Here is a 24,893-nt window from a genome sequence, read left to right as displayed (position 1 = left end):
ACCTTCGCGGCGATACCTCACATGCATGGTGCAATTGCTGTTTACGTTTGACGACAGACCGCCACTTGCATTCGCCTTAGCGCGAGAGCAGGGGGCGACAGGGGTGCTTTTTTTTTTTTTTTTTTTTTTTCTTTATTATTTTTTTGCTTTTTTATCTTATTTTTAAACTGTTCCTTTCATTTTTTTTTTTTTTTTTTTTTTTATCATTTTTATTGTTATCTCGGGGAATGTAAATATCCCCTATGATAGCAATAGGTAGTGACAGGTACTCTTTTTTAGAAAAAATTGGGGTCTATTAGACCCTAGATCTCTCCTCTGCCCTCAAAGCATCTGACGACACCAAGATCGGTGTGATAAAATGCTTCCCCAATTTCCCAATGGCGCTATTTACATCCGGCGAAATCTAAGTCATAAAATGCTCGTAGCTTCCAGTTTCTTAGGCCATAGAGATGTTTGTAGCCACTCTGGTCTCTGATCAGCTCTATGGTCAGCTGGCTGAATCACCGGCTGCATTCTCAGGTTCCCTGTTGAGACAGGAGAGCCAGAGAAAAACACGGAAGACGGTGGGGGGGGGGGGCATTCCCTCCCACGGCTTGTAAAAGCAGTCTAGAGGCTAATTAGCCGCTAGGATTGCTTTTACATGAAAGCCGACCGCTGGCTGAAAAGAATGATACCAAGATGATACCTAAACCTGCAGGCATCATTCTGGTATAACCATTCAAAGTCGTGAATGGCGTACCTGAAGACAAAAAAATGGTTAACAATAAAGCACAGTAAACGGTAAAGTATAAAAAATTGCATACCTGAAAAGCAAACATGATAAAACATAATAACAATAAAACATTGCAGAATAGAATACAGTAAAAAAGAGCAGAACAATAGAGAGAGAGAACAATGAAACGACAACTATTTTTTTTTATTTTATATATATTTTTTTTTTTTTTGTAACTAACTTTTATAACGGTAACCGGTTCCAGGTTCGGGTCTCTCAAAATGCGATGGCATCTTGGGAGACCCTGTGAAAGTGTGCCTAGTCTGTGCAATGCTGTACCCTACGCTAATACTCAACTAGTGTATGGTAGCGTTCAAAACATTCACCAATGCAAAGACCAGGATTGTCAGGACAGGAGGGACAATAATAGCGGGTGTCACGCCTATATCCGCGCTTGCTGCAGACACAACATCTTTTTTGGGGGGGTTCGTTGGGTAGGGGTACTCGGGAGGACATAAAGAAAATGCCTCTCATGCAGCCGACTGCATTTGGTTGGGGATGTGAATGGGGGAAGTACGGGCACTGCAGAAGTGGTGGGTTCCCAATTAGGATTGGCGAATGCAGCAGGAAGGGCATTATGGGCACGACGGGCCTGTGTTTGTCTTTTTGGTGGCAGCGGGACACTACTTGTGCTTGCCACCTCACCAGCTTGAACTGCACTTATGGGACTCGCCACGTCACCAAGTGTTACTGCAGTGCTGGTTTGACTACGACCGGGGTGTACTAGGCCACTGGTGCTTGCCAGTTCACCAAAACGCTACCAAAAAAACTGTTAGCGATCGCAGGGATCAGGCCTGACTCTGCGAACGCTGCAGTTATGCGTTAAGTGTTTTGTAAGTGACAGTGATCGATCGATACTGCACTTGGGTGGGCTGGGCCGGGCGGAGGGGCAAAATGCAGGTGCTAGCAGGTATCTGGGCTGATCCCGCTAACACTGCGTTTTTGGGAACCCTAAACTGCTGGGGACGCTAGTATAGATCTGATCGGATCAGATATTGATCCGTTCAGATACTATACCACTAAAGGAGGCGTATGCTGCGTGCGTGGGTGTTAGCGGTACTGGCGCTAATCTGTCGCTGCTTGGGGCTGGTGCTTGCCAGTTCACCAAAATACTACCAAAAAAACTGTTAGCGATCGCAGGGATCAGGCCTGACTCTGCGAACGCTGCAGTTATGCATTTAGTGTTTTGTAAGTGTCAGTGATCGATCGATACTGCACTTGGGTGGGCTGGGCTGGGCCGGGCGGAGGGGCAAAACGCAGGTGCTAGCAGGTATCTGGGCTGATCCCGCTAACACTGCGTTTTTGGGAACCCTAAACTGCTGGGGACGCTAGTATAAATCTGATCAGACCAGATATTGATCCGTTCAGATACTATACCACTAAGGGAGCTGTACGGTGCGTGCGTGGGTGTTAGCGCTACTGGCGCTAACCTGACGCTGCCTGGGGCTGGTGCTTGCCAGTTCACCAAAATGCTACCAAAAAAACTGTTAGCGATCGCAGGGATCAGGCCTGACTCTGCGAACGCTGCAGTTATGTGTTTAGTGTTTTGTAAGTGACAGTGATCGATCAATACTGCACTTGGGTGGGCTGGGCGGAGGGGAAAAATGCAGGTGCTAGCAGGTATCTGGGCTGATCCCGCTAACACTGCGTTTTTGGGAACCCTAAACTGCTGGGGACGCTAGTATAGATCTGATCAGATCAGATATTGATCCGTACAGATACTATACCACTAAGGGAGGCGTATGCTGCGTGCGTGGGTGTTAGCGGTACTGGCGCTAATCTGACGCTGCCTGGGGCGACGCATATCACCGCCGGGCGATCAGGGGGCTAAACCTTTATTCGGTAATAAGCGGCGGGTGCCCTGACACTATAAAAAATAAACAAACTAACCAGCGTCACCCGTAACAGTTATACGGTGATCAGTGGTGAAAGGGTTAACTAAGGGGCCATCAAGGGGTTAAAACATTTATTCGGTAGTATATGGGGGTCCCTGACGCTATAAAACGCTGACGGCGAACCTAAATATTTAGGTCCCTAACTATCGTCACCAGCGACACTGATACAGCGATCAGAAAGATGATCGCTTAGTGACACTGGTGACAGGGGGTGATCAAGGGGTTAAAACTTTATTAGGGGGGGTTAGGGGGGTATCCTAGACCTACAGGGGGCTAATACTCACTGTCCCAACACTGTAACTGTCACAAACTGACACCAATGCAGTAATCAGAAAAAAAAAAAAAAACTGCTGGTGTCAGTTTGTGACTTGGGGGGGGATCGGGGGGCGATCGGGGCTGGGGGGATCGGGGTGTTTTGCGTGCCTGGCATGTTCTACTGTGTGTGTGTAGTGTTGTGCACTCACATACCTGTCTTCTCTCCTCGGGCCGGAACAGAAATTACAGAGCCGAGGAGAGATGACATCATTTCCTTTGCTGCTGTTTAGCATACAGCAGCAAAGGAATGTTCCCATTGGCCGGCGGCGATCGCGAGGGGGGGGCCACGAACGGATGGCCTCCCCCTCACCTCCGCTCGCCGGGGGACAAAAGACGACCGCCTCGGGCACCGGGGGGGGGGGTCCGATCGGACCCCCCACCCGCGGAAGGCAAATCACGTATATGTACGTGATTTTTGCCTGTCCGTGCCACCTTGCCGATGTACATCGGCGTGAGGCGGTCGTCAAGTGGTTAAAAAAAAAAAAAAAACCGAAAGAAAGAAAAACAAAAGGCCTCTTAGTGATACTAAATTACGAGAATGCTGCAGGTAGGGAGGAGACCTAATCTTATAGTATAACCGGTCCTGTGATAGGGCAGGGGGTGGAGCCTACCCATATGTATATGCTGTCATGCTTGCATCAGGAAAGGAAAATTACCGTTGGGTAAGTATAAAATTTTTCTCATTTTTGTCTTTTTTTTTTTTTTTTTTTTTGTATGTTTTTGGAATAAAAATGTAACTTTTATACTTGCTTCGAGTATATCGAGCCTTTGTACGGTACCATGAAAGTCCATAATAGACTCAGTCCACATTCCTCTATTTCCTCTCTATACATTTGATAGGACGTAGGTACCACTTTAATGTTTCTTTACAACTGGCACTTTTTCTAATATCTTGTTTACCATTAATATTGAAAGTGAAAGTAAAAGAAAATCTACAAATGTTGGATTGTCCCCAAAAAAGTAGCAGAGGGGAAATCTTCCAATGGGGACAGTTTTTGTGATCCACAATGAATTCCCTTACTTTGCAGTGATATCCTCTCACTTCCTGTTTTGGCTGTTGGTCAGGAAGTGAAGGAAAATCTCTGCAATGGGACACAGATGGCAAAAAAAAATAAAAAATCTGACAGGGTTTGCCTTGCTTTATCCAAAATGGAAAAAAAAAAGTTTGCCTATAGTTCTACTTTTAAACCAGAGGACAAATATTGACCTCTTGTGGATATCCATTGGTTTAATAGAAATTCAGTAATTTATAGGATTACTATAGAGCAGTGATCTTATATATAGACCGTGTAACAGACTGCAATAAAGGCTCATTTACACATTTTGTGTTTCCTCTGCAAGAAAGGGATCTTGGATAGGAAAGTGTTTTTGTTCACAAGAAGAAGATTACATTTTATAGCCATTCTTTTCGGTCTTACCTCAGCACCAAAGTGTGTATACTGTAGATCAGGGGATCGCAGGCTACCAGTTGACTGCCGACAGGTGATGTGTAGACCGTGATGACATCCCACTGTTGCCGATCCGGTCTTTACTTACAGAGGGGTGCATGTGCACGCTCACGCAATCCCTGGCTGCAGAGGCACAGGCAGAGGTAGCCCCCGCCCATTGTATACGTGCGGCTGCAGGGCGGGGAAAGCCTCCAGAATTGCTTGGGTGGGTTCGGGCTCTTCTCCAAACATGTTCCAGCGCTTAATATTCATATTGCATGCTGATCATCACTGGCCCTCCTCTCCGATTCAAGGATACCATGTGGGAAGGTGAGAGAGGCTTGCCAGCAGGGATCAGCGCCACTGCACCTCCCCTGCACCACTCTGCATTGAAAAAACTTCTGTGCCCTCCTAATGCCACTGCATTATGCCCTTCTTACAACCAGTCCCCTTGACACCACAGCTCTCCTGATGTCCCAGCACCATGCCCTCCTGACACCACAGTACCACTATCTTATCTTCTGCCCCCCCCCCCCCCCCCCCCCCAATACAATACCCTCCTGACCCCCCAGTATTATGCTCTCCTTACACCCCAGCCCTCCTGATCCCCCTGTACTGTGCCCTTACAACCAGTCTCCTTGACACCACAGCTCTCCTAATGTCCCAGCACCATGCCCACCTGACACCACAGTACCTTTACCTTCTGACCCCCCCAGTAATATGCCCTCCGGATCCCCCTGTCATCTCTGACTAATGGAGACCAGTCCTGCTGCTCTCTGGGACTCCAGCTCGTGATCAACTAATAGTTATAATGCTTCCTGCAGTTCACAACCTAGAATATTGCTCTCTGCTTGAGTATGGCGCCATTCTCTGTCTTCCATAGCTCCATCGGGTGTAACCCCCTCGGCAGCGCTATATCAGGATGATTCCACAACATTCTTGTAGGATTTTATGGACCAAATTGCTGGCTCTGACCACAGAGGCCATAAGCGTACTTCCATAGCTTCCCCTGCAGAACCCTTATCTGATCTACCTGCGTCATTAGCGGCCTCTGCGCTGTCAGCCACCAAGAATCAGACACTGAGTCGCATACATCCTTAACTGACGACCCTACATCTGAGGAGTTGCAGACTGCCACTATTACTTCCAGACTTAGATACCTTCGTTGGCTCTTATGCCATACTTTTCTACTTTAAAACTCAAGGATCAGCCGGCTGCTTCTACTAGTGCTGTTCCCAGCCTAGGCTCTTTTAGAGTCCCTAAGACTGGCAAGACCTTTCCATTGCACCCATTGTTTTTCGCTGTCATTTTATGGAGACTGATAGAAGAATGACAAAGTGTTCACCCCTCTCAACCATCTATCAGCCCCACCCCTGTTTGAGGGCTGCCCATTCCCATGGATCTGCCAGTATCTGTCATAACAAAGCCTTAATCATCCCTGTTAAGGATGTGTCTGTTTTTAAGGACCTCATTGACAAGTGATTGGAAGCCCTTTCTTATACTCTGTTTTTTCTAGTCTGCCAAACTCTAGATGATTGCACTAAGGCCATCAGAAATAATCTGGTTGCTATTGAAGCTAAATATTTGTTTGGGGAGCATTTGCAGCTCATGCCTGCAGCTTTGAACCACTGTGTAAATGGGTTGTTATAGGTCTCTCATCTTATTTCCTCTGAGTCTCCTGTCGGTGAACATGAGGAGGCTCTATTGGCTCAAGTGTTGGGTGACAGAATCAACGTTCAAAAGTGCCTGCTTTGCATGCCTTTCAAGGAACAGCATCCTGGACACCATTGTCATGGATGTCACTAGGATCAAGAGTATCGACCTGCCCCAACAGAGAAAAGCTAGGGCTCAGCTTAGGAAGAATCATCTGTTCTTGGTAGCCAAGAAGAATTCTTTTGTTACTCCCCAGGCCAGCCACCAAAAACAAAGGTCGGTTCCAGGTCCGTCTGCAAACCCTAGACTTCCAAGGCCCCCAAGCCTTTGGATAAATCTTCCTCAGCATGAAGGGGCATCCTAGTTTTCCAAAGTTGGGAGACATCTGTTCGTCTTTGTGCACATTTGAACAGCCAGCATCTTGGATTCCTGGTGAGGGAGGTAGTTTCCAGGGGCCACAAGCTAGAATTCTGCTCTCAGCCACCTCCTCAGTTCACATCTTCCTACCTTCCCATGTCCCCTCACAAACTATCAGATCTCTGTGCAGCCCTTGCTAGTTTGCTAGAGCAAGGGGTCATCACCCTTGCACCTGCAGTTGACCGGTCCTAGGGGTTACACACGGAGCTGTTCACAGTTCCTAAACCAAAAAATCTGCCCCATCTTGGATCTCAAAGCCCTAAATGTCTTAATTTGGTCCTGGAAATGGTGCAGTGAATCCACCAGGTCTGTCATAGCCTCTCTTCGTCAGGCAGACTTTCTGACCTCTGTGAACATCAAGCATGTGTACTTGCATGTTCCTAGTTTTCCAAATCATCAGTGGTTTATTTGCCTTCTGGTGGGACACCAACACTTCTAGTTTGTGATCCTGACAGGGTGCTGACCCCTATTCTCTTAATGTTAAGCTCTCAGAGCATCCTTCTTGTGGGATATCTGGACAAGCTCCTGTTGAGGAAGCAGTTGGCACAAGTTTTGGCCATCAGTGTGTCCGAACCAGTCAGACCTTGCAAAGGTTTACTTGGATTCTGAAACTTCAGAAGTCGGTGCTGGAACCAACTCATCTCTTCAAGTATTTGGGTCTTATCCTAGGCACAATTCAAACAAGAGTTTTTCTTCCCTAGCAGAAAACTCCTAACTTTCTACTCGCAGACTTTAGTCTTCAGCCCAGAAGTCACCCAATTACTCACTTCTGCATGAGAGTTCTAGGGATGATGGTAGCTTCCTTTGAGGCAGTCCAGTTTAGCCAGTTCTATTCCAAACCCCTACCTTTCAAAATCCCATGAGACCGTTTATTTCAGCTCTTGGACAGAATAGTTCACCAGACACCAAATACCAGGTTGTTTCTGCCCTTGTGGCTCAAAAATCCTGCTCTGGAATTGGACAAAATCTTTCTTCTGAGCTCTTGGAAGATACTCGTGATGGATATTCAGTCTGTCGGGTTAGAAAGAGTCCCAGACACCTTGTCGGTGCAGGGGACTTGGACATCAAGGGAATCCCATCTCCTGATCAACATTCTAGAACTTTGGGTGATTTGGTTGTCCTTGCAATGCTGGACACCCATCTGGAGGGTCATATGATCAGGCTTCAGATTGGGCAACTCCAAAGAATTGGCATAGATCAGCCATCAAAAAGGAACCAGAAGTCTTGGCACAGTAAGAGAGTGAAACAGCAGAACTACACGTTTGATCCTTGTCCGCTGTTTACATCCCAGGCATGGACAATAGACTTCCTCAACTGAGCAAGGCCTCTACTCAGGGTACTAATCCCTACACTTGGAAATCAGGACAGATGGGACACATTGGATCTGGATTTCCTGGCCGCCAGGCTCAACAACAAATACCAGGTGCAGAGATCCTCTGGCAGAAGCAGTGAGTGCAATGGTGGCTTCATGGGATTAGTACATCCTTGTACTGATCCATTTCCTCTGCACCTTACCTTCCTTGAATCTCCAACTTTATTTGCTTTGCAGGATTGACATGGAGGGTACTCTGTCGATGCTAATAACTCCAAACTGGCCCAGGTAGACGTGGTACTCTGAACTCATTAGACTCTTGACAGATGCTTTTTGGGCCCTTCTAGATCACCTCAATCTCCTATCCCAGGGACTGATTTACAATTCTGCTTCATCTCTGAACTGTTGATTCTATGAATCCAGCAAGATCTGCCATTGAACATGGAGGGCATACTTTGCTTCGTCTGAGGAAAGACATGTCATCCAAGAAATGGTTACAAATCCTGGCCTTTCTGCAAATGAGCCTGCATCAGCATTTGACCTAAGTACCATCAAGGAGCAGATCTCGGTGCTTGTGCTCTTGTTGTTTTTATTAAAGTGGTTGTAAACCTCAGACCTGACCTATCAACAAAGTATATCCTTCTATAGTGTGTGCTTGTCTCAATTAAGAGCCCCAATTTTTGTCTGCTGCTTCTCTATCTGCATTAACAACTTATGACAAGTTTTCCTGAGAAAACAGGTGACAAGGGAGGGAGCTCCAGCTCATTGATAGCCTCAGCTCTGTTGCTGTATGTTGCTGTGTGTTTTCTTCCCTTCAATCAGCTCTCAGTGCTCCTCACTGAGCTCTGCAGAGTGTAACTTCAGCTTTCTGCCACCTTTTTCTGACAGCTCAGACAAGCTTTATAAATTTTGTTGTTTTTGGATGGAGGTAAAGAAGAGAAGACTGCAGATAAACAGGTAAAACGTATTTCAGAGGATGTGTTTAATCTCTGATTTACATTAGGCCAGTCACTTCACTGGATAATATGTAAGGGTTTATAACCTATTTAAGGCTTTTTTACAGGGTATATCACTCTTCTAGCTCCCCCTGTATATTCACCCATGACTCTATGAGATCTGAATTTGGCTCTCTTGGTACTTCAAAAAACATTTTTTTTAACCCATCAGGGATTTTCCCCTTTCCACTCTTCTTGCCATCGCCTCTGCAAGGCATGTGTCTGAGCTGGTGACCTTGACTTGTAAAGAACCCTTTCTGTTTTTACAGTGGGACAAGGTGGAGTTGAGGGGAGTCCCCCCCCCTTTGCATTTGGCATTTTTCTCATGCATTCACTGTTGGAAGCCAGGTGTGAAGCTGCAAGGCTTTCCCTTAGTGAAGATGCCAACACCTGCACCCGAAGCCAATTGAAGAATCGGCTTGGTTGAGGACAGCGCTGGATCCAGGGGCAGGTACGTTTCCTTATATTAAAAGTCAGCCGCTACAGTATTTGTAGCTGCTGGCTTTTAATTTCTTTGAGGGGATACTGGAGCGCCTTTTTAACCAGGAAATTGTTCTTTCATCCTTTTCATTATCTTTTTTTAACATAGGGGAGGTGTTCTGGAGAGAACTGAAGTGAACTGGGCATAGCTGATAAGGCCTCATACACACGGGCGTTAGAAAAAACAAGCCGCAAAGCCACTACCAATGGCAGGAAAAAGCGTCTGTAAAAATGCGCTTTTAGTAGCTTTTTGCATTGCCGCTAATGCGCGTTTAGCCGCATTAGCTTTTAGCAGCGTTTCCCTGCCTCTATTCAACATCAGTGGTTCCCTATGGGAGCCATCTTAACTGATGCTACTTTCAGCCCATTGATTTGCATGGAAGTCGGATCATCATGACCCGACTTGTGGTGCGACTTTGCTCTGAGGATTTTGAAGGGGAACGCCACGCTAAAAAAAAATAGAAAAGAAAACCGGACGTGACATTACAAGGGGTGGGGACTCGCAGTGACGTCACTGGATGGCCATGCCCCATGGCCATATAGGAACCGGCAGAGAGCTTTGCTGACACAAAGACGGGAGACAGTGTTGGAGATGGCCCGGGTCGGCAGCAGAGAAGATGTCACTGTAAAAAAACACTGGAGGGAGGACACCGGAGGTAGATTTTTAATAAAGGACTTTTCAAAACCATCTCCTGTTTTTATTTGCACTACACTGCTTTTTTTTTTTTTTTTTTTTTTGGGGGGGGGGGGTGAATAGGTAGGGGTACAATGTACCCCATACTCATTCACATGGGGGGGCTGGGATCTGGAGACCCCCTTGTTAAAGGGGGGCCTCCAGATTCTGATAAGCCCCCTGACTGCAGACCCCCACAATCACTGCCCAGGGTTGTCGGGAAGAGGCCCTTGTCCCCCAACATGGGGACAAGGTGCTTTGGGGTGGGGGGCTCAGAGCCCCCCCACTCCAAAACACCCACACCCCCCATGTTAAGGGCGTGTGGCCTGGTATGGTCCAGGAGGGGGGCTCTCAATCCACGTCTCCCCCCTCCCCCCCCCCCCCCTTTCCTGACCTGCCGGGCTGCATGCTGGGATAAGGGTCTGGTATGGATTTTGAATGGGACCCTACGCTTATTTATTTATTTTGGCGTGGGGCTTCCCCTCAAAAGCCACACCAGACCGAAGGGTCTAGTGTGGTCTTGGGGAGGACACCTTGCCGGAGTTTTTTTTTTTTTTTTTTTTTTTTTTTTATTTCGGCGTGGGGTTTCCCTTGAAGATCCTCAGAGCACAAGTTGGATCATGATGATCGATGGGCTGAAAGTCGGAACAGTTAAGCACTCCGCGCCCACGCTATAGCCAAAAGACGGCTACAGTGCGGCGCTTAATTGCCGGGAGGGTGTCCCTGGACGCCTTCCTGTTTACTTGTTCCCTGCGCGCCGTCGCGGGTGTGCATCGGGGAAAATCTGTGTTGGCCGTGTCCCTTGGACACAGCCAATCACCGATCGTGCTAAATGGCCAATCACGACGGCCATTCAGCACTCGACCGGCGTGTCCAATGAGAGATGATCTCAAATGTAAACATATGAGATCATCTCTCATTGCCGACTGTCCCTCCTCACACAGAGACCGTGTGTGAGGAGGGAGAGCTTCTGTGCTGCAGATTGTGAGTGAACACTAATTAAAACACAGTAAATACAGTGCCCACAGTACCTGTCAGTGTCACGTGCTATCAGTGCCACGTACAGTCAGGTCCATAAATATTGGGACATTGACACAGTTCTAATCTTTTTGGCTCTATACACCACCACAATGGATTTGAAATGAAGCAAACAAGATGTGCTTTAACTGCAGACTTTCAGCTTTAATTTGAGGGTATTTACATCCAAATCAGGTGAACGGTGTAGGAATTACAAGAGTTAGTATATGTGCCTCCCACTTTTTAAGGGACCAAAAGTAATGGGACAATTGGCTGCTCAGCTGTTCCATGGCCAGGTGTGTGTTATTCCCTCATTATCCCATTTAAAAGGAGCAGATAAAAGGTCCAGAGTTCATTTCAAGTGTGCTATTTGCTTTATGAATCTGTTGCTGTCAACTCTCAATATGAGATCCAAACTGCTGTCACTATCAGTGAAGCAAGCCATCATTAGGCTGAAAAAACAAAACAAACCCATCAGAGAGATAGCAAACATTAGGTGTGGTCAAATCAACTGTTTGGAACATCCTTAAAAAGAAAGAATGCACCGGTGAGCTCAGCAACACCAAAAGACCTGGAAGACCATGGAAAACTGTGGTGGATAGCCGAAGAATTCTTTCCCTGGTGAAGAAAACACCCTTCACAACAGTTGGCCAGATCAAGAACACTCTCCAGGAGGTAGGTGTATGTGTGTCAAAGTCAACAATCAAGAGAAGACTTCACCAGAGTGAATACAGAGGGTTCACCACAAGATGTAAACCATTGTTGAGCCTCAAAAACAGGAAGGCCAGATTAGAGTTTGCCAAACAACATCTAAAAAAGCCTTTACAGTTCTGGAACAACATCCTATGGACAGATGAGACCAAGATTAACTTGTACCAGAGTGATGGGAAGAGAAGAGTATGGAGAAGAAAAGGAACTGCTCATGATCCAAAGCGTAGCATGGTGGTGGTAGTGTCATGGCGTAGGCATGTATGGCTGCCAATGGAACTGGTTCTCTTGATGATGTGACTGCTGACAAAAGCAGCAGGATGAATTCTGAAGTGTTTCAGGGAATATTATCTGCTCATATTCAGCAAAATGCTTCAGAACTCATTGGACAGCGCTTCACAGTGCAGATGGACAATGACCCAAAGCATACTGCGAAAGTAACCAAAGTTTTTTTTAAGGGAAAAAAGTGGAATGTTATGCAATGGCCAAGTCAATCACCTGACCTGAATCTGATTGAGCATGCATTTCACTTGCTGAAGACAAAACTGAAGGGAAAATGCTCCAAGAACAAGCAGGAACTGAAGACAGTTACAGTAGAGGCCTGGCAGAGCATCACCAGGGATGAGACCCAGCGTCTGGTAATGTCTATGCATTCCAGACTTCAGGCTGTAATTGACTGCAAAGGATTTGCAACCAAGTATTAAAAAGTGAAAGTTTGATGGATGGTTGTTAATCTGTTCCATTACTTTTGGTCCCTTAAAAAGTGGGAGGCACATACACAAACTGTTGTAATTCCTACACTGTTCACCTGATTTGGATGTAAATACCCTCAAATTAAAGCTGAAAGTCTGCAGTTAAAGCACATCTTGTTCGTTTCATTTCAAATCCATTGTGGTGGTGTATAGAGCAAAAAAGATTAGAATTGTGTTGATGTCCCAATATTTATGGACCTAACTGTATAAGTGCCATCTGTCATCGGTACCACATCAGTGTCACGTGTCATCAGTGCCATCTGTCATCAGTGTCACGTGTCATTTGTCCTGGTGCTCCAGGACCTTCAAAAGTGTAATAGGTAGTCAACAAGTTGGATGTGTAATTTATGCTCCTAGAACACCTGATGGTGCTCCCTGCATGTTGGGCCTCTCTATTTGGCCAGGCTGTGAAAAAGTCCCACACATGTGATATCGCCATACTTGGGAGGAGTAGCAGAATGTGTTTTGGGGTGTTATTTGTGGTATACACATGCCATGTGAAAGAAATAACCTATCACAATGAAAAATTTGTGGAAAAAAAAAATCTTAATTTTGGAAAGAATTGTGGGAACAAAAATGACAACATCAAAAACCTCACCATGCATCTTACTAAATACCTTGGAATGTCTACTTTCAAAAAAGGGGTCATTTGGTGGGTATTTGTACTTTCCTGGCTTGTTCGGGTCGCAAGAAATGAGATAGGGCACCAGTACATCAGGTGTGATCAATTTGTTTATGATTTGCACCACAGCTTGTAGACATTCTAACTTTCACATAGACCAAATAATATCCACTAATTTGGGTTATTTTTACCAAAGATATGTAGCAGTATAAATTGTGCCAAAATTTTTGAAGAAAAATTAATAATTTGCAAAATTTTATCACAGAAACTAAGAAAAATGCGTTTTTTGTTTTTTTTTTTTTTTCAACATTTTCGGTCTTTTTTTCATTTATAGCACAAAAAATAAAAAACCCAGAGGTGATCAAATACCACCAAAAGAAAGTTATATTTGTATGAAAAAGAAGGCAAAAAATTTATTTGGGTACAGTATTATATGACTGAGTAATTGTCATGAGGGGGTGGGGGGGGTTTAACCACTTAACAACCGGCCCATAGCCAAATGACGGCTACAGGGCGGTTGTTTAACTCTGGGAGGACGTCCAGGGACGTCCTCCCAGAATTCTGCTCTCGCGCGCCCCCTAGGGTGCGCATTCGAGAGCATCCGTGACCGCCGGGTCCAGAGGACCCGGCGCATCACAGATCCTGGTAAATGGCCGCTGATCGCGGCTGTTTACCATGTGATCGCTCCGTCAAATGACGGAGCGATCACATGTAAACAAACCGGCGTCATCTGATGACGCCGGTTCCTCTCCTCCCCTCTGTGTACCGATCGGTACACTGTGAGCGGAGAGGAGGCTGGATGGATGGCTGCAGCGTTGTGGGCTGCATGTGTAGTGCCCACAGTGCTGCACAGAGACCTCCAGCCAGCCATCCATCCATCCATCCATCCATGCTCAGCCATCCCCACTACTCTGCATGCCCTGCAATGCCCCACAGTACTCTGGTATGCCCCACAATACCCCTGCAATACCCCTGCAATACCCCTGCAATACCCCTGCAATACTCTGCAATACTCTGCCATACCCTGCAATACTCTGCCATACCCTGCAATACCCCTGCCATACCCTGCCATACCCTGCTATACTCCGCAATACTCTGCCATACCCTGGAATACCCCGCAATACTCTGCCATACCCTGGAATACCCCGCAATACTCTGCCATACCCTGGAATACCCCGCAATACTCTGCCATACCCTGGAATACCCCGCAATACTCTGCCATACCCTGGAATACCCCGCAATACTCTGCCATACCCTGGAATACCCCGCAATACTCTGCCATACCCTGGAATACCCCGCAATACTCTGCCATACCCTGGAATACCCCGCAATACTCTGCCATACCCTGGAATACCCCGCAATACTCTGCCATACCCTGGAATACCCCGCAATACTCTGCCATACCCTGGAATACCCCGCAATACTCTGCCATACCCTGGAATACCCCGCAATACTCTGCCATACCCTGGAATACCCCGCAATACTCTGCCATACCCTGGAATACCCCGCAATACTCTGCCATACCCTGGAATACCCCGCAATACTCTGCCATACCCTGGAATACCCCGCAATACTCTGCCATACCCTGGAATACCCCGCAATACTCTGCCATACCCTGGAATACCCCGCAATACTCTGCCATACCCTGGAATACCCCGCAATACTCTGCCATACCCTGGAATACCCCGCAATACTCTGCCATACCCTGGAATACCCCGCAATACTCTGCCATACCCTGGAATACCCCGCAATACTCTGCCATACCCCGCAATATCCCGCAATACTCTGCCATATCCCGCAATACTCTGCCATACCCCGCAATATCCCGCAATACTCTGCCATACCCCGCAATATCCCGCAATACTCAGTGATACCCAGCCATACTCTGCAATACTCAGTGATACCCAGCCATACTCTGCAATACTCAGTGATACCCAGCCATACTCTGCAATACTCAGTGATACCCAGCCATACTCTGCAACACTCAGTGATACCCAGCCATACTCTGCAATACTCAGTGATACCCAGCCATACTCTGCAATACTCAGTGATACCCAGCCATACTCTGCAATACTCAGTGATACCTAGCCATACTCTGCAATACTCAGTGATACCCAGCCATACTCTGCAATACTCTGCCATACCCAGCCATGCTCTGCAATACCCCGCAAAAATCTGCAATACTCTGCCATAACCCGCAATACTCTGCAATACCCCGCAATACCCAGCCATACTCTGCAATACTCGGTGATACGCAGCCATACTCTGCAATACTCGGTGATACCCAGCCATACTCTGCCATACCCAGTCATACTCGGCGATACTCTGCAATACCCAGCCATGCTCGGCGATACTCTGCAATACCCAGCCATGCTCAGCCATACTCGGCCATGCTCAGCCATACCCAGCCTCTGTATGTGGCCAGGCTGTGGAAGTCTCACACATGTGGTATCGCCGTACTCAGGAGGAGTAGGAGAATCTATTTTGGGGTGTCATTTTTGATATGTACATGCTATGTGTTAGAAATATTGTATAAATGGACAACTTTGTTTTAAAAAAAAAAAAAGCGTTTTAACCACTTCCGGCCTTCCGTCATACAACGTCCTTGACTTTGTGCGGGGATATCTGAATGATGGGTGCAGCTACAGGCATCATTCAGATATCATCTTTTTCAGCCAGCGATTCCCTACACCATAAGAACGATCATAGCGGCTGTTACACTGCTTGATCGTTCTTACGGGAGGCGAGAGGGGACGTCCCCCCCTCCCGCCGCCCTCCGGTGCTTCTACCGACTCACCGCTACGATCGAAGCCAGGATCTTCTTTTTTTTTTTTTTTTTTTTTTTTTTTTTTTAATTTCAGGCACAGCCTAGAGGTGAGATTTGGGGTCTTATTGACCCCATATCTCACTGTAAAGAGGACCTGTCATGCCATAATCCTATTACAAGGGATGTTTACATTCCTTGTAATAGGAATAAAAGTGATCAAAAAAATTTTTTTTTGGAAAAAAGTGTCAAACTAAAATAAAGTAAAATGAACAATAAAAAAAACTAAAATTTTTTTTAAAGCGCCCCTGTCCGTGTGCTCGCATGCAGAAGCGAATGCATACGTAAGTCCCGCCCACATATGAAAACGGTGTTCAAACCACACATGTGAGGTATCGCTGCGATCGGTAGAGCGAGAGCAATAGTTTTGGCCATAGACCTCCTCTGTAACTCAAAATTTGTAACCAGTAAAAAATTTTAAAGCGTCGCCTATGGGGATTTTTAAGTGGCGAAGTTTGGCGCCATTCCACAAGCGTGTGCAATTTTGAAAGGTGACATGTTAGGTGTCTATTTACTCGGCGTAACTTCATCTTTCATATTATGCAAAAACATTGGGCTAACCTTACTGTTTTGTTTTTTTTTAAAGCAAAAAACATTTTTTTTTCAAAAAAAAAACGCGTTCGAAAAATTGCTGCGCAAATATCGTGCGAGATAAAAAGTTGCAATGATCGCTATTGTATTCTCTAGGGTCTTTGCTAAAATATCATATATACTGTTTTGGGGTTCTATGTAATTTTCTACAAATAAATGATGATTTTTACATGTAGGAGAGAAATGTCAGAATTGGCATGGGTGCTCCAGAATGCCTGAAGGTGCTCCCCTGCATGTTGGGCCTCTGTATGTGGCCACGCTGTGTAAAAGTCTCACACATGTGGTATCGCCATACTCAGGAGTAATAGCAGAATGTGTTTTGGGGTGTAATTTGTGGTATGCATATGCTGTGTGTGAGAAATAACCTGCTAATATGACAATTTTGTGAAAAAAAAAAAAAAAAAAGGGAAAAAAAAACCTTGATTTTTGCAAAGAATTGTGGGAAAAAATGACAACTTCAAAAAACTCACCATGCATCTTTCTAAATACATTGGAATGTCTTCTTTCCAAAAAGGGGTCATTTGGGGGGTATTTGTACTTTTCTGGCATGTTAGGGTCTCAAGAAATGTACTTCAGGTGTGATCAATTTTCAGATATTGGCACCATAGCTTGTGGACGCTATAACTTTCACAAAGACCAAATAATATACACTAATTTGGGTTATTTTTACCAAGGATATGTAGCGGTATAAATTTTGGCCAAAATATATGAAGAAGAATTACTAATTTTCAAAATTTTATAACAGAAACGAAGAAAAATTAATTTTTTTACAGATTTTTCGGTCTTTTTTCTTTTATAGCGCAAAAAATAAAGAACCCAGCGGTGATTAAATACCACCAAAAGAAAGCTCTATTTGTGTGAAAAAAGGACAAAATTTTCATATAGATACAGTGTTGCATGACTGAGTAATTGTCATTCAAAATGTGAGAGCACCAAAAGCTGAAAATTGGTCTGGTTATTAAGGGGGTTTAAGTGCCCAGTAGGCAAGTGGTTAAAGTAGCTGTAAACCTGATTCATGAAATTTTGAGCAGTGCACATATATCTGCAGTGTTTTGTTACTTCTTTTCAAAGCACTATGTCCTGTAGCAGTCTCCTGCTCCGTTCTTCTGTTATCAGCCTGATAACTCCTGACAAGTTCTCCTTCACATATGATAAAAGCAGCCAGAGTTTTGTGTTGGGGAGGATGCTATAGATTAGCAGAGCCCTGAACGATTCAACAGAGCTGCAAGTCTCTACCTATGAGGAGTGGGGGGTGTGCCTTTCCTCCAATCAGCTGTCTTGGCTGTATGCCACTTTCTAAACATTATATAAAGCTGAAGACATATATATACATGTAAAACGTATATAGGGAGATTTGTTTCATCCCGATGTATCATCTGAAGTTATTCACTTCACTGGGTATATGTGAGGGTTTACATCCACTTTAAGACGACTCTCATAGGGAACCATTGATTTTGACATGTCAAAAAAAAAACGCTGGACGCTGCTGAACACTGTATCTTAACGTTTACAAGCAGTTACAAGCATTTGGCACTTGAAATGCTGGTAAACTACCGTCCTGAACGCGATTTATCTGCTTTCAAAGAACGTCAGTAAACTCAACTGCCTGTATACTATTACTATAAATGACTCAGTATACATGTACACATAAGATAACATAGAGGAGAGTTTAGGAGCTGCTGAAGAAAATTCTGCAAAATGTGAGTTTAGCAGCTGCAGTGTATATGAAGCCTAAAGCCCTGTACACACGATCGGACTTTCCGACAACAAAACCGTGGAATTTTGTTCGGAGGGTGTTGGCTCCAACTTGTCTCGCATACACACGGTCACACAAGTGCTGGCCAACAATTACGAATGTAGTGACGTACAAGACGTACGTGATGTCTCCATTACGAACGCTAGTTTTACAAGATCGAGCGATTCCGGCTCGTCCTTGATTCCGAGCATGCGTGTTTGTACTTTGGACTTTTGTTTGACGGACTTGTGTACATACGATCGGAAAGTCCGACAACACACATTTGTTGGCGGAAAATTTGAGAACATGTTAGCCAACGTTTGTTGGCGGAAAGTCCGACAACAATTGTCCGATGGAGTATATACACGGTCGGACTTACCTCCAACAAGCTCACATCCAACATTTCCCGTTGGAAAATCTGATCGTGTATACGCGGCATAAGGCTTCATGTACACTGCTGCTTGTAAATGGATGTTTAGGAGCAGTTGGGCGTTTTTTTTTTTTTTCAGCTGCCTGTGAACTCTCCTCTGTTATCTTATCAGTGCACGTACACAGGGTCGTTCATAGTCGTTTCTAGGCAGTTAAGTTTAGAAGCATTTTTTGGCAAAAAATGCAGCCAGGACGGATGTTCAGAAGCATTTGAAACGCCAAATGCCTGTAACGGCCTGTAAATGCAGTAACTCGCGTAACAGGCATTTTTAATGGAGAAACCTTTTTAACTAGTTAAAAAAAACAAAAAACGTAAGTGTAAACGCAGCTAAATGTGCCATGGTAACGCGGCAAAACGGGTGTTTTTTTTTAAACGTCATTTACTATCTATCAAGTTAAATCGTTCGAGGGAGGTTTTAAAATGTCCCGTATACATTAAGCCTAAGACCGTTAGAGAGAAGATGGCAGAGTGCACAGGGTAGCGTGGATTTCTGGCATGGTCAACACGAGACATTAATTTATTATGGTTTACATACACTTTGCAGTGTTCATCTAGCCAAACCCCTCGTTTTAGTATTGGATAGAGTGGGAAAGGGTTAGACCTTGGTGTTCATTATCACTGATAGAGGAAGTGAAAAGTCTAAAATTATAAAGCCCCAAGCAAGAGGTAAGGGACAATCTTTTAATAGGGGCACCTGTCCAAGATATGCTTTCTTCGCACTTTTTCACTAACTTTTGTCTGGGACAGGAAGTTTAGAAGTTTTCCCAATGTACCACACACAGCAAAAGGAAAAAAAATATCTCCTGACAGGGATTTTAACCCTTTCCTATTGTATCCTTAAAAGAAAAATATATGGTTTTGCATACACTTTAAGTTTACAGCTGGCAACCTTTAGTAAAAATGCTAAAAAAAAATGTTTTAACCCCAAAGGATTTGTTACTAGGATTAGTGAAGAAAGCTACAATTTTTGTTTAGTTTAGTTTTGCATCCTTTTCATTTGGTGTGAAGAGCAGCACAAATAATCCTACACTAAAAGTATTTGATACATACAGTAAAAAGGAACATTGAGTAGTAAAGTAATTTAATATTATTATTATTATTATTATTATTATTTGTATATTTATTTCTGATATCAATCTGGTTAGTGGGGTACATTGTATCAAGATAAAAGGAAAATTTACATGTGAATAAAAAAGATAAATTAAATTAGGCCCATGCATAATATGCAGGTACCTAGAGGCACTTGCACGAACCTTCAGATATCTAAAAGAATGCTGCAGGACCCTGAAACATAGGGGAATTTAGTCTTGCCTATTTTCTTTCTCAACAGCAGTCATGCATATGGTGCTTCTTTTTTTTTTCTTTCTGTTTAACAGATCTTATTTTAAATATATGCATCTCTCATAGGCGAGAAGATGGATGAACGTACCAACTTAATGAACATGATGAAGGTCAGCATAAAAGTGCTGATCCAGTCTGCTCTTAATCTAGGTCGGAGTGTGGATTCTGAATACCCACCATTACAACAATTTTTTTGCATAATGGAACATTGCTTGAAGCATGGATTAAAAGGTAAATATCATCTGTAATGCGAAACAGTAAATTGTTTGATGTTTACACTGTTTTACTGCAAATTACTGTTCGAAACCAACAGACATGCAAACACTCAGGGCTGTACATATGATGCAGCTGCGGCAAAGATTACACATTGTTGCTGCCAAATGCAACCCATGTAAGTCTATGGGGCCATGCTTCAACTGTTCAGAAACCACATGCAATGCTCATGATTAAGATGCGGTGGCGCAACATTTTCAGGGTTAAATCATGTAGTAAGGAGATAACATATCGCCTCTTCATCCCCTGTCAAAATGCCTCTGAAAAGCAATCTAATACAAATTGCTTTTGAACGGGGGCTGCCGCAGATGTGAATGAGCCCAAAGATCATCCATGTGTGTGCAAACTTGTAAGTCTAAGCTGAGCAAGCACTCGATGTAAATAAGCCCTAAAATGTACCCTGGCAAATTGACTGGTTGATTTGAAGCTCTCCATTTGAAGCTGATATTTTACAATACACAGTACATGGGTTGAAGTGTGAGACAGTGTACACAGTGTAGTGGCCGGCAGCATGATGGGTACAGTATATGCCATGTTTACAGGATGCACTTTACCTAAAATCAGCCAAAAGAGAACCACCAAAAATAAATATTTATAAGTAAAACTACCCACAGCTTCACAGAATAGGCCCTCTAGGGATCTTATGCATATTAAAAAAAAAAAAAAAAAAAAAGCAATATTAATCCCAGCAACGGAAGACCTATGCCAGCATGACTTATGCCAATTGGCTGCCATTGACAGCTGCTCCAAATTCTGTCTGTTTCAGTTTTGATATATTCCCTTCATAGTGTCAGTTAATCCAATGCTAAGGTTTTCAGTAGACATCAGTATGAACTTAGGGCCAATTAAAACCAGAATATTATCCGTGTCCGTGTTAACTTAAAGTAGAACTATGAGCAAAAGTGTTTTTTTTTTTTTTTTTTTGTTTTGTTTTCATTTTGGATAACACAATTATCCAAAATGAATATATATATTATAACCCGTCAGATTTTTTTTTTTTTTTTTTTTGCCATCTGTGTCCCATTGCAGAGATTTTGCTTCACTTCATGTCCCATAGCCAAACAGCAAATGAGAGAAAATCTCTGCAAATGAAAGGAATTCCTTTGGGACCCCCAGGCCACTAGAGCTAGTGTCCCCATTGGAAGATTTCCACGCTATTACTTTTTTGGGGGACAACCCAAAATTTGTGATTTTCTTTCACTTTCAATGATAATAGTAAAAAGGGCCAATAGAGAGGATGAATTTAGTTCTACTTTAATAATTAATAATAGTATCATGCAATCCCGTTGCTGTGCATTTTTAAAAAATATTACTGCACTACTTTTGGTGTGGTCCAGTGCAATTTTAGCCCATTTAAATGAATGGTCTGAAATTGCACTGCACCCAGATCGCAAGTGAATTGCACAGGAACGTACAGCATGTTCATGTGCAATTTATGGTGTGAACTGAAGGTACACAAGTTTTGGGTTTTTAATACATTGTGACTATAGTATTTAAATTATAAGGACAGTATTATTATTCTTTTACAGTTAAGAAGAGCTTTATTGGGCAGCATAAATCGTTCTTTGGTCCGCTGGAACTGGTGGAAAAACTTTGCCCTGAATCATCTGATATTTTTGCAAACATAAAAAATCTTCCTGAAATAAAGTAAGTGATCTAAATAAGGATTTGACCAATGCTATGTTTTGGTGCACTTTTCTTATTTGCCCTCTTTTGATCTGTTAAATATATTACTGAAAGCCTTTTGCTATGTGATTGATAGGAAAGAAAAATACCTGTTAATAGTATCCGAGCTGTCCTGTGTCTTTTTGCACAAACTCTTGTGTTATCTGAAGGGGATTTTTTAGCCCTCCTTTTTCTTATTTTGGGACTACAGAATGATTAGCAATAATAAACTGGGCAGGGCTAAAGCTTGTTAGTTCACAAAATGCTTTGTTGTCAGCCCACTAAAGGAGTGAATGCATTTCTGGCAGAACAATAGGCATTGCATTGCAAGCAGAACATTGGTTAACACGTATAACCGTTGTTGAGTGGTTCCTGGTGGCTGCTGTTTGTAGAAAGTATATTCTAATCTAGTTAGTCAAAGTCATTTAGATTTGATATCATTGACATGGAGGTGAGCAGGGGTGGATTCAGCCTGCATATTAATCATTTCTGGAACAGTATTTTTATTTTAACTAATGTACTACTAACAGCAGTTTTAAATAGTTTGTCTTTGTTGTGATTGTCACCAAGACTAAAATGTCTTTAATATTCACCAAATGATATCTTTGTATCTGAAGAAGGTGGTATACAATTGGATATGAAGTTTTTCTGCTTTCAGATATGAGGTGAAAACCCTTCTACAAGACCCCCATTTGCTGCTGCTAAACAGAGTGAGTACCTCACTCATAAACCTGACAATCAAACATCTGCCAGGCTTTTTTTCAGGCACAATAGATTTGGCCTCAGCAACCCACTTAACAGCAGTGGGTCACAATGAATGGGTAGAACCTAACAGGTTTTATATGATCATGCCCTAGGCAGCATTTATCCCTTTGTGGCAAAAAAAATCTTCATTCAGCCCTGCAATCCCACATGTAAAATGAAAATGCACAGCTTTGGAAAATATAATTATTATGAGCAAGATTATGTGAAGTCAACCTAAGACCTTTAAAAATGTCATCCTAAAGCAAGGTTCATACGTAACCTCTGCTGTGCGGTCCTTTACAGTGCACACTCATTTTGCACATGGAAATGTGTGGTGTTGGGTAGCCTATTCAAAATGAATGGGCCAGCGCTCACCTCAGCAGCCCAGAATTTAGGCCTGCAACTTTTTTGACCAAGCATTGCAGCACAACTCTCTTGGCAAGATGCATTGGGGTGCCATCCAGGATGAATAAATGACATTGCATTGCACCGTTGCGCGTAGCTTGTGGCAATCCCTGTTTCAATAATGTGCATGTTGCCGCAACACAATAATGTGCCTAAATATACCATTGAAATTACACGTTTTTTATGTGTTAGATAAATATATATAATATTTATTTATTTAAGTCACCCTGCCCCTGAATGTGATTTTTGGGCACTGGGCTCTTTATTGCTTTTCAGACATTTGTGTACTGTATTGGCCACAAAGTACTTTTCCTTTTCTGGAGCCTTTGGTGTGACCATGTTTCTGATGACTTACTTAGTAAGGTTGGGCTGAAACTTTGGGAACCACCTCACTGGTAAATATCCCACCATTGTCCACCATTGTTCTATCCTGATGCTGCTCCTTCAAAAGCACCGCGTGGATCATCTGATCTCTGTTTTTTTTCTACTGTCCATCTACAGTGACTGACAACGGCTGCCTGAAACCTTCAACAGCACCAGCTTCCTGGGTGTGTGACTATATCAACACCAGTTGCCTAAGTTTTGTCAGTAGCTCAGACCTAGCCTCACATTAGGCCTAATTGCGTTCCGCTAAATGGTACGATAGAAGATGCACAGAGTCTCGCCGCTATGGGTGAACACAGCCAATACTTCCAATACTTCTGGAGTTTTATCCGGTATCCCTGGGAGGAACTCAGCCTGTAATTTTAAAACCCTATTGGTATAGAGTCTTCCCCATCAGAGTCTTCAGCATGGATGAGGCGTTCCCTGTGTCCACGAGAACCTCCTTGTCCTTTGGACTTTTTTCTGTTTGTGCCCAATTATCGGAGCTCTCTTCCCACAGTGGTTCTAAGCTCGCTTTCCAGGAAAGTCTATCTATGACCTTCTTTTTTTTTTTTTTTTTTTTTTTTTTTCTTTTTTTTTTCTTTTGTACTTCAGTCAACCTTTCCGAGGGGCTTATATCAACTTTGCAGTTCATTTTTCTTTTGCCTCCTACTCGGTGTCTCATCATAGTGGCATTTGCCATTTCAAAAAAGAATAAATAATGTACACCATACCCCATCAACAAAAAAAAAGAAACATAAACAGCACTAATCATCCTAATTTCTCACCCCTCCCCCCCCCCCCCCCCCCAGCCTCCATGCATTTATCTCCCCCTCTCTCCAAGGTCATTTCTTATTTTACTCTCCTTCTCTAGTCCAGGGCTTTCAATTCTTTAGCATAGCTCCAGGATTTTTTAAATTTAATCCAGCATTCCCATCTGTCTGTATTCCCTTTGTTTACTTCATCGATTGTATTTCCCAGGGACTCCATATTGTATGTTTCTTCTACCGCATCTATCCATTCCCAGGTCGCTGGGCTCTCCTTCTTTTGCCAGTTCTTCGGTACCAATCTCTTTGCTGCATTTAACAGATGGGGGACCAGCGACCGCCTATATTTATTTATGTCTCCCTCTCCCCCATGAAACAGCACCACCCATGGATCTTCCACCACCTCTATCCCCGTGATTGTCTTAATTAAAGATAAGATCTTCTTCCAAAAAATGTTAATTTTAGGGCAGTTCCACCAAAGGTGGCCCATATTTCCCACCTCTTGACAGCCTCGCCAACAAAGTGCCGACCTATTCCTCTGATATTTACTTATTGTGTCTGGTGTTGCATAACTCCTGCTCATGCATTTATAGTTCATTTCTGCAGTTCGAGTGTCTACTGCCGAACTATGAACCATTTAAAAAATTTTTTTAATTGTGATTTTGTCCTTCAGTCAACCCAGTTCCCTCTCCCATTTCCCGATGAATGGCGGTATCT

At 43.8% G+C, this 24,893-nt stretch overlaps 1 protein-coding gene across 3 annotated transcripts in view; it reads left to right on the top strand.

Annotated features, from left to right (window-relative positions):
* RUFY1 (RUN and FYVE domain containing 1) overlaps positions 1–24,893 on the top strand; it is a 288,027-nt gene that overhangs the window by 31,140 nt on the left and 231,994 nt on the right. For all 3 annotated transcript variants that reach the window (XM_073620729.1, XM_073620730.1, XM_073620727.1), the window contains exons 3-4: positions 20,026–20,190; positions 21,762–21,879. In XM_073620729.1, the coding sequence (XP_073476830.1) occupies positions 20,034–20,190; positions 21,762–21,879 (275 nt within the window). In that variant the 5' untranslated portion in view covers positions 20,026–20,033. The remainder of the gene's footprint in view (positions 1–20,025; positions 20,191–21,761; positions 21,880–24,893) is intronic.

This window comes from Aquarana catesbeiana, linkage group LG03 (genome assembly GCF_042186555.1).
Source record: "Aquarana catesbeiana isolate 2022-GZ linkage group LG03, ASM4218655v1, whole genome shotgun sequence".
NCBI classification, from domain to species: Eukaryota; Metazoa; Chordata; class Amphibia; order Anura; family Ranidae; genus Aquarana; species Aquarana catesbeiana.
Note: the sequence above shows the minus strand (reverse complement) of the source record. Positions and strands in the feature narration are given on the sequence as shown.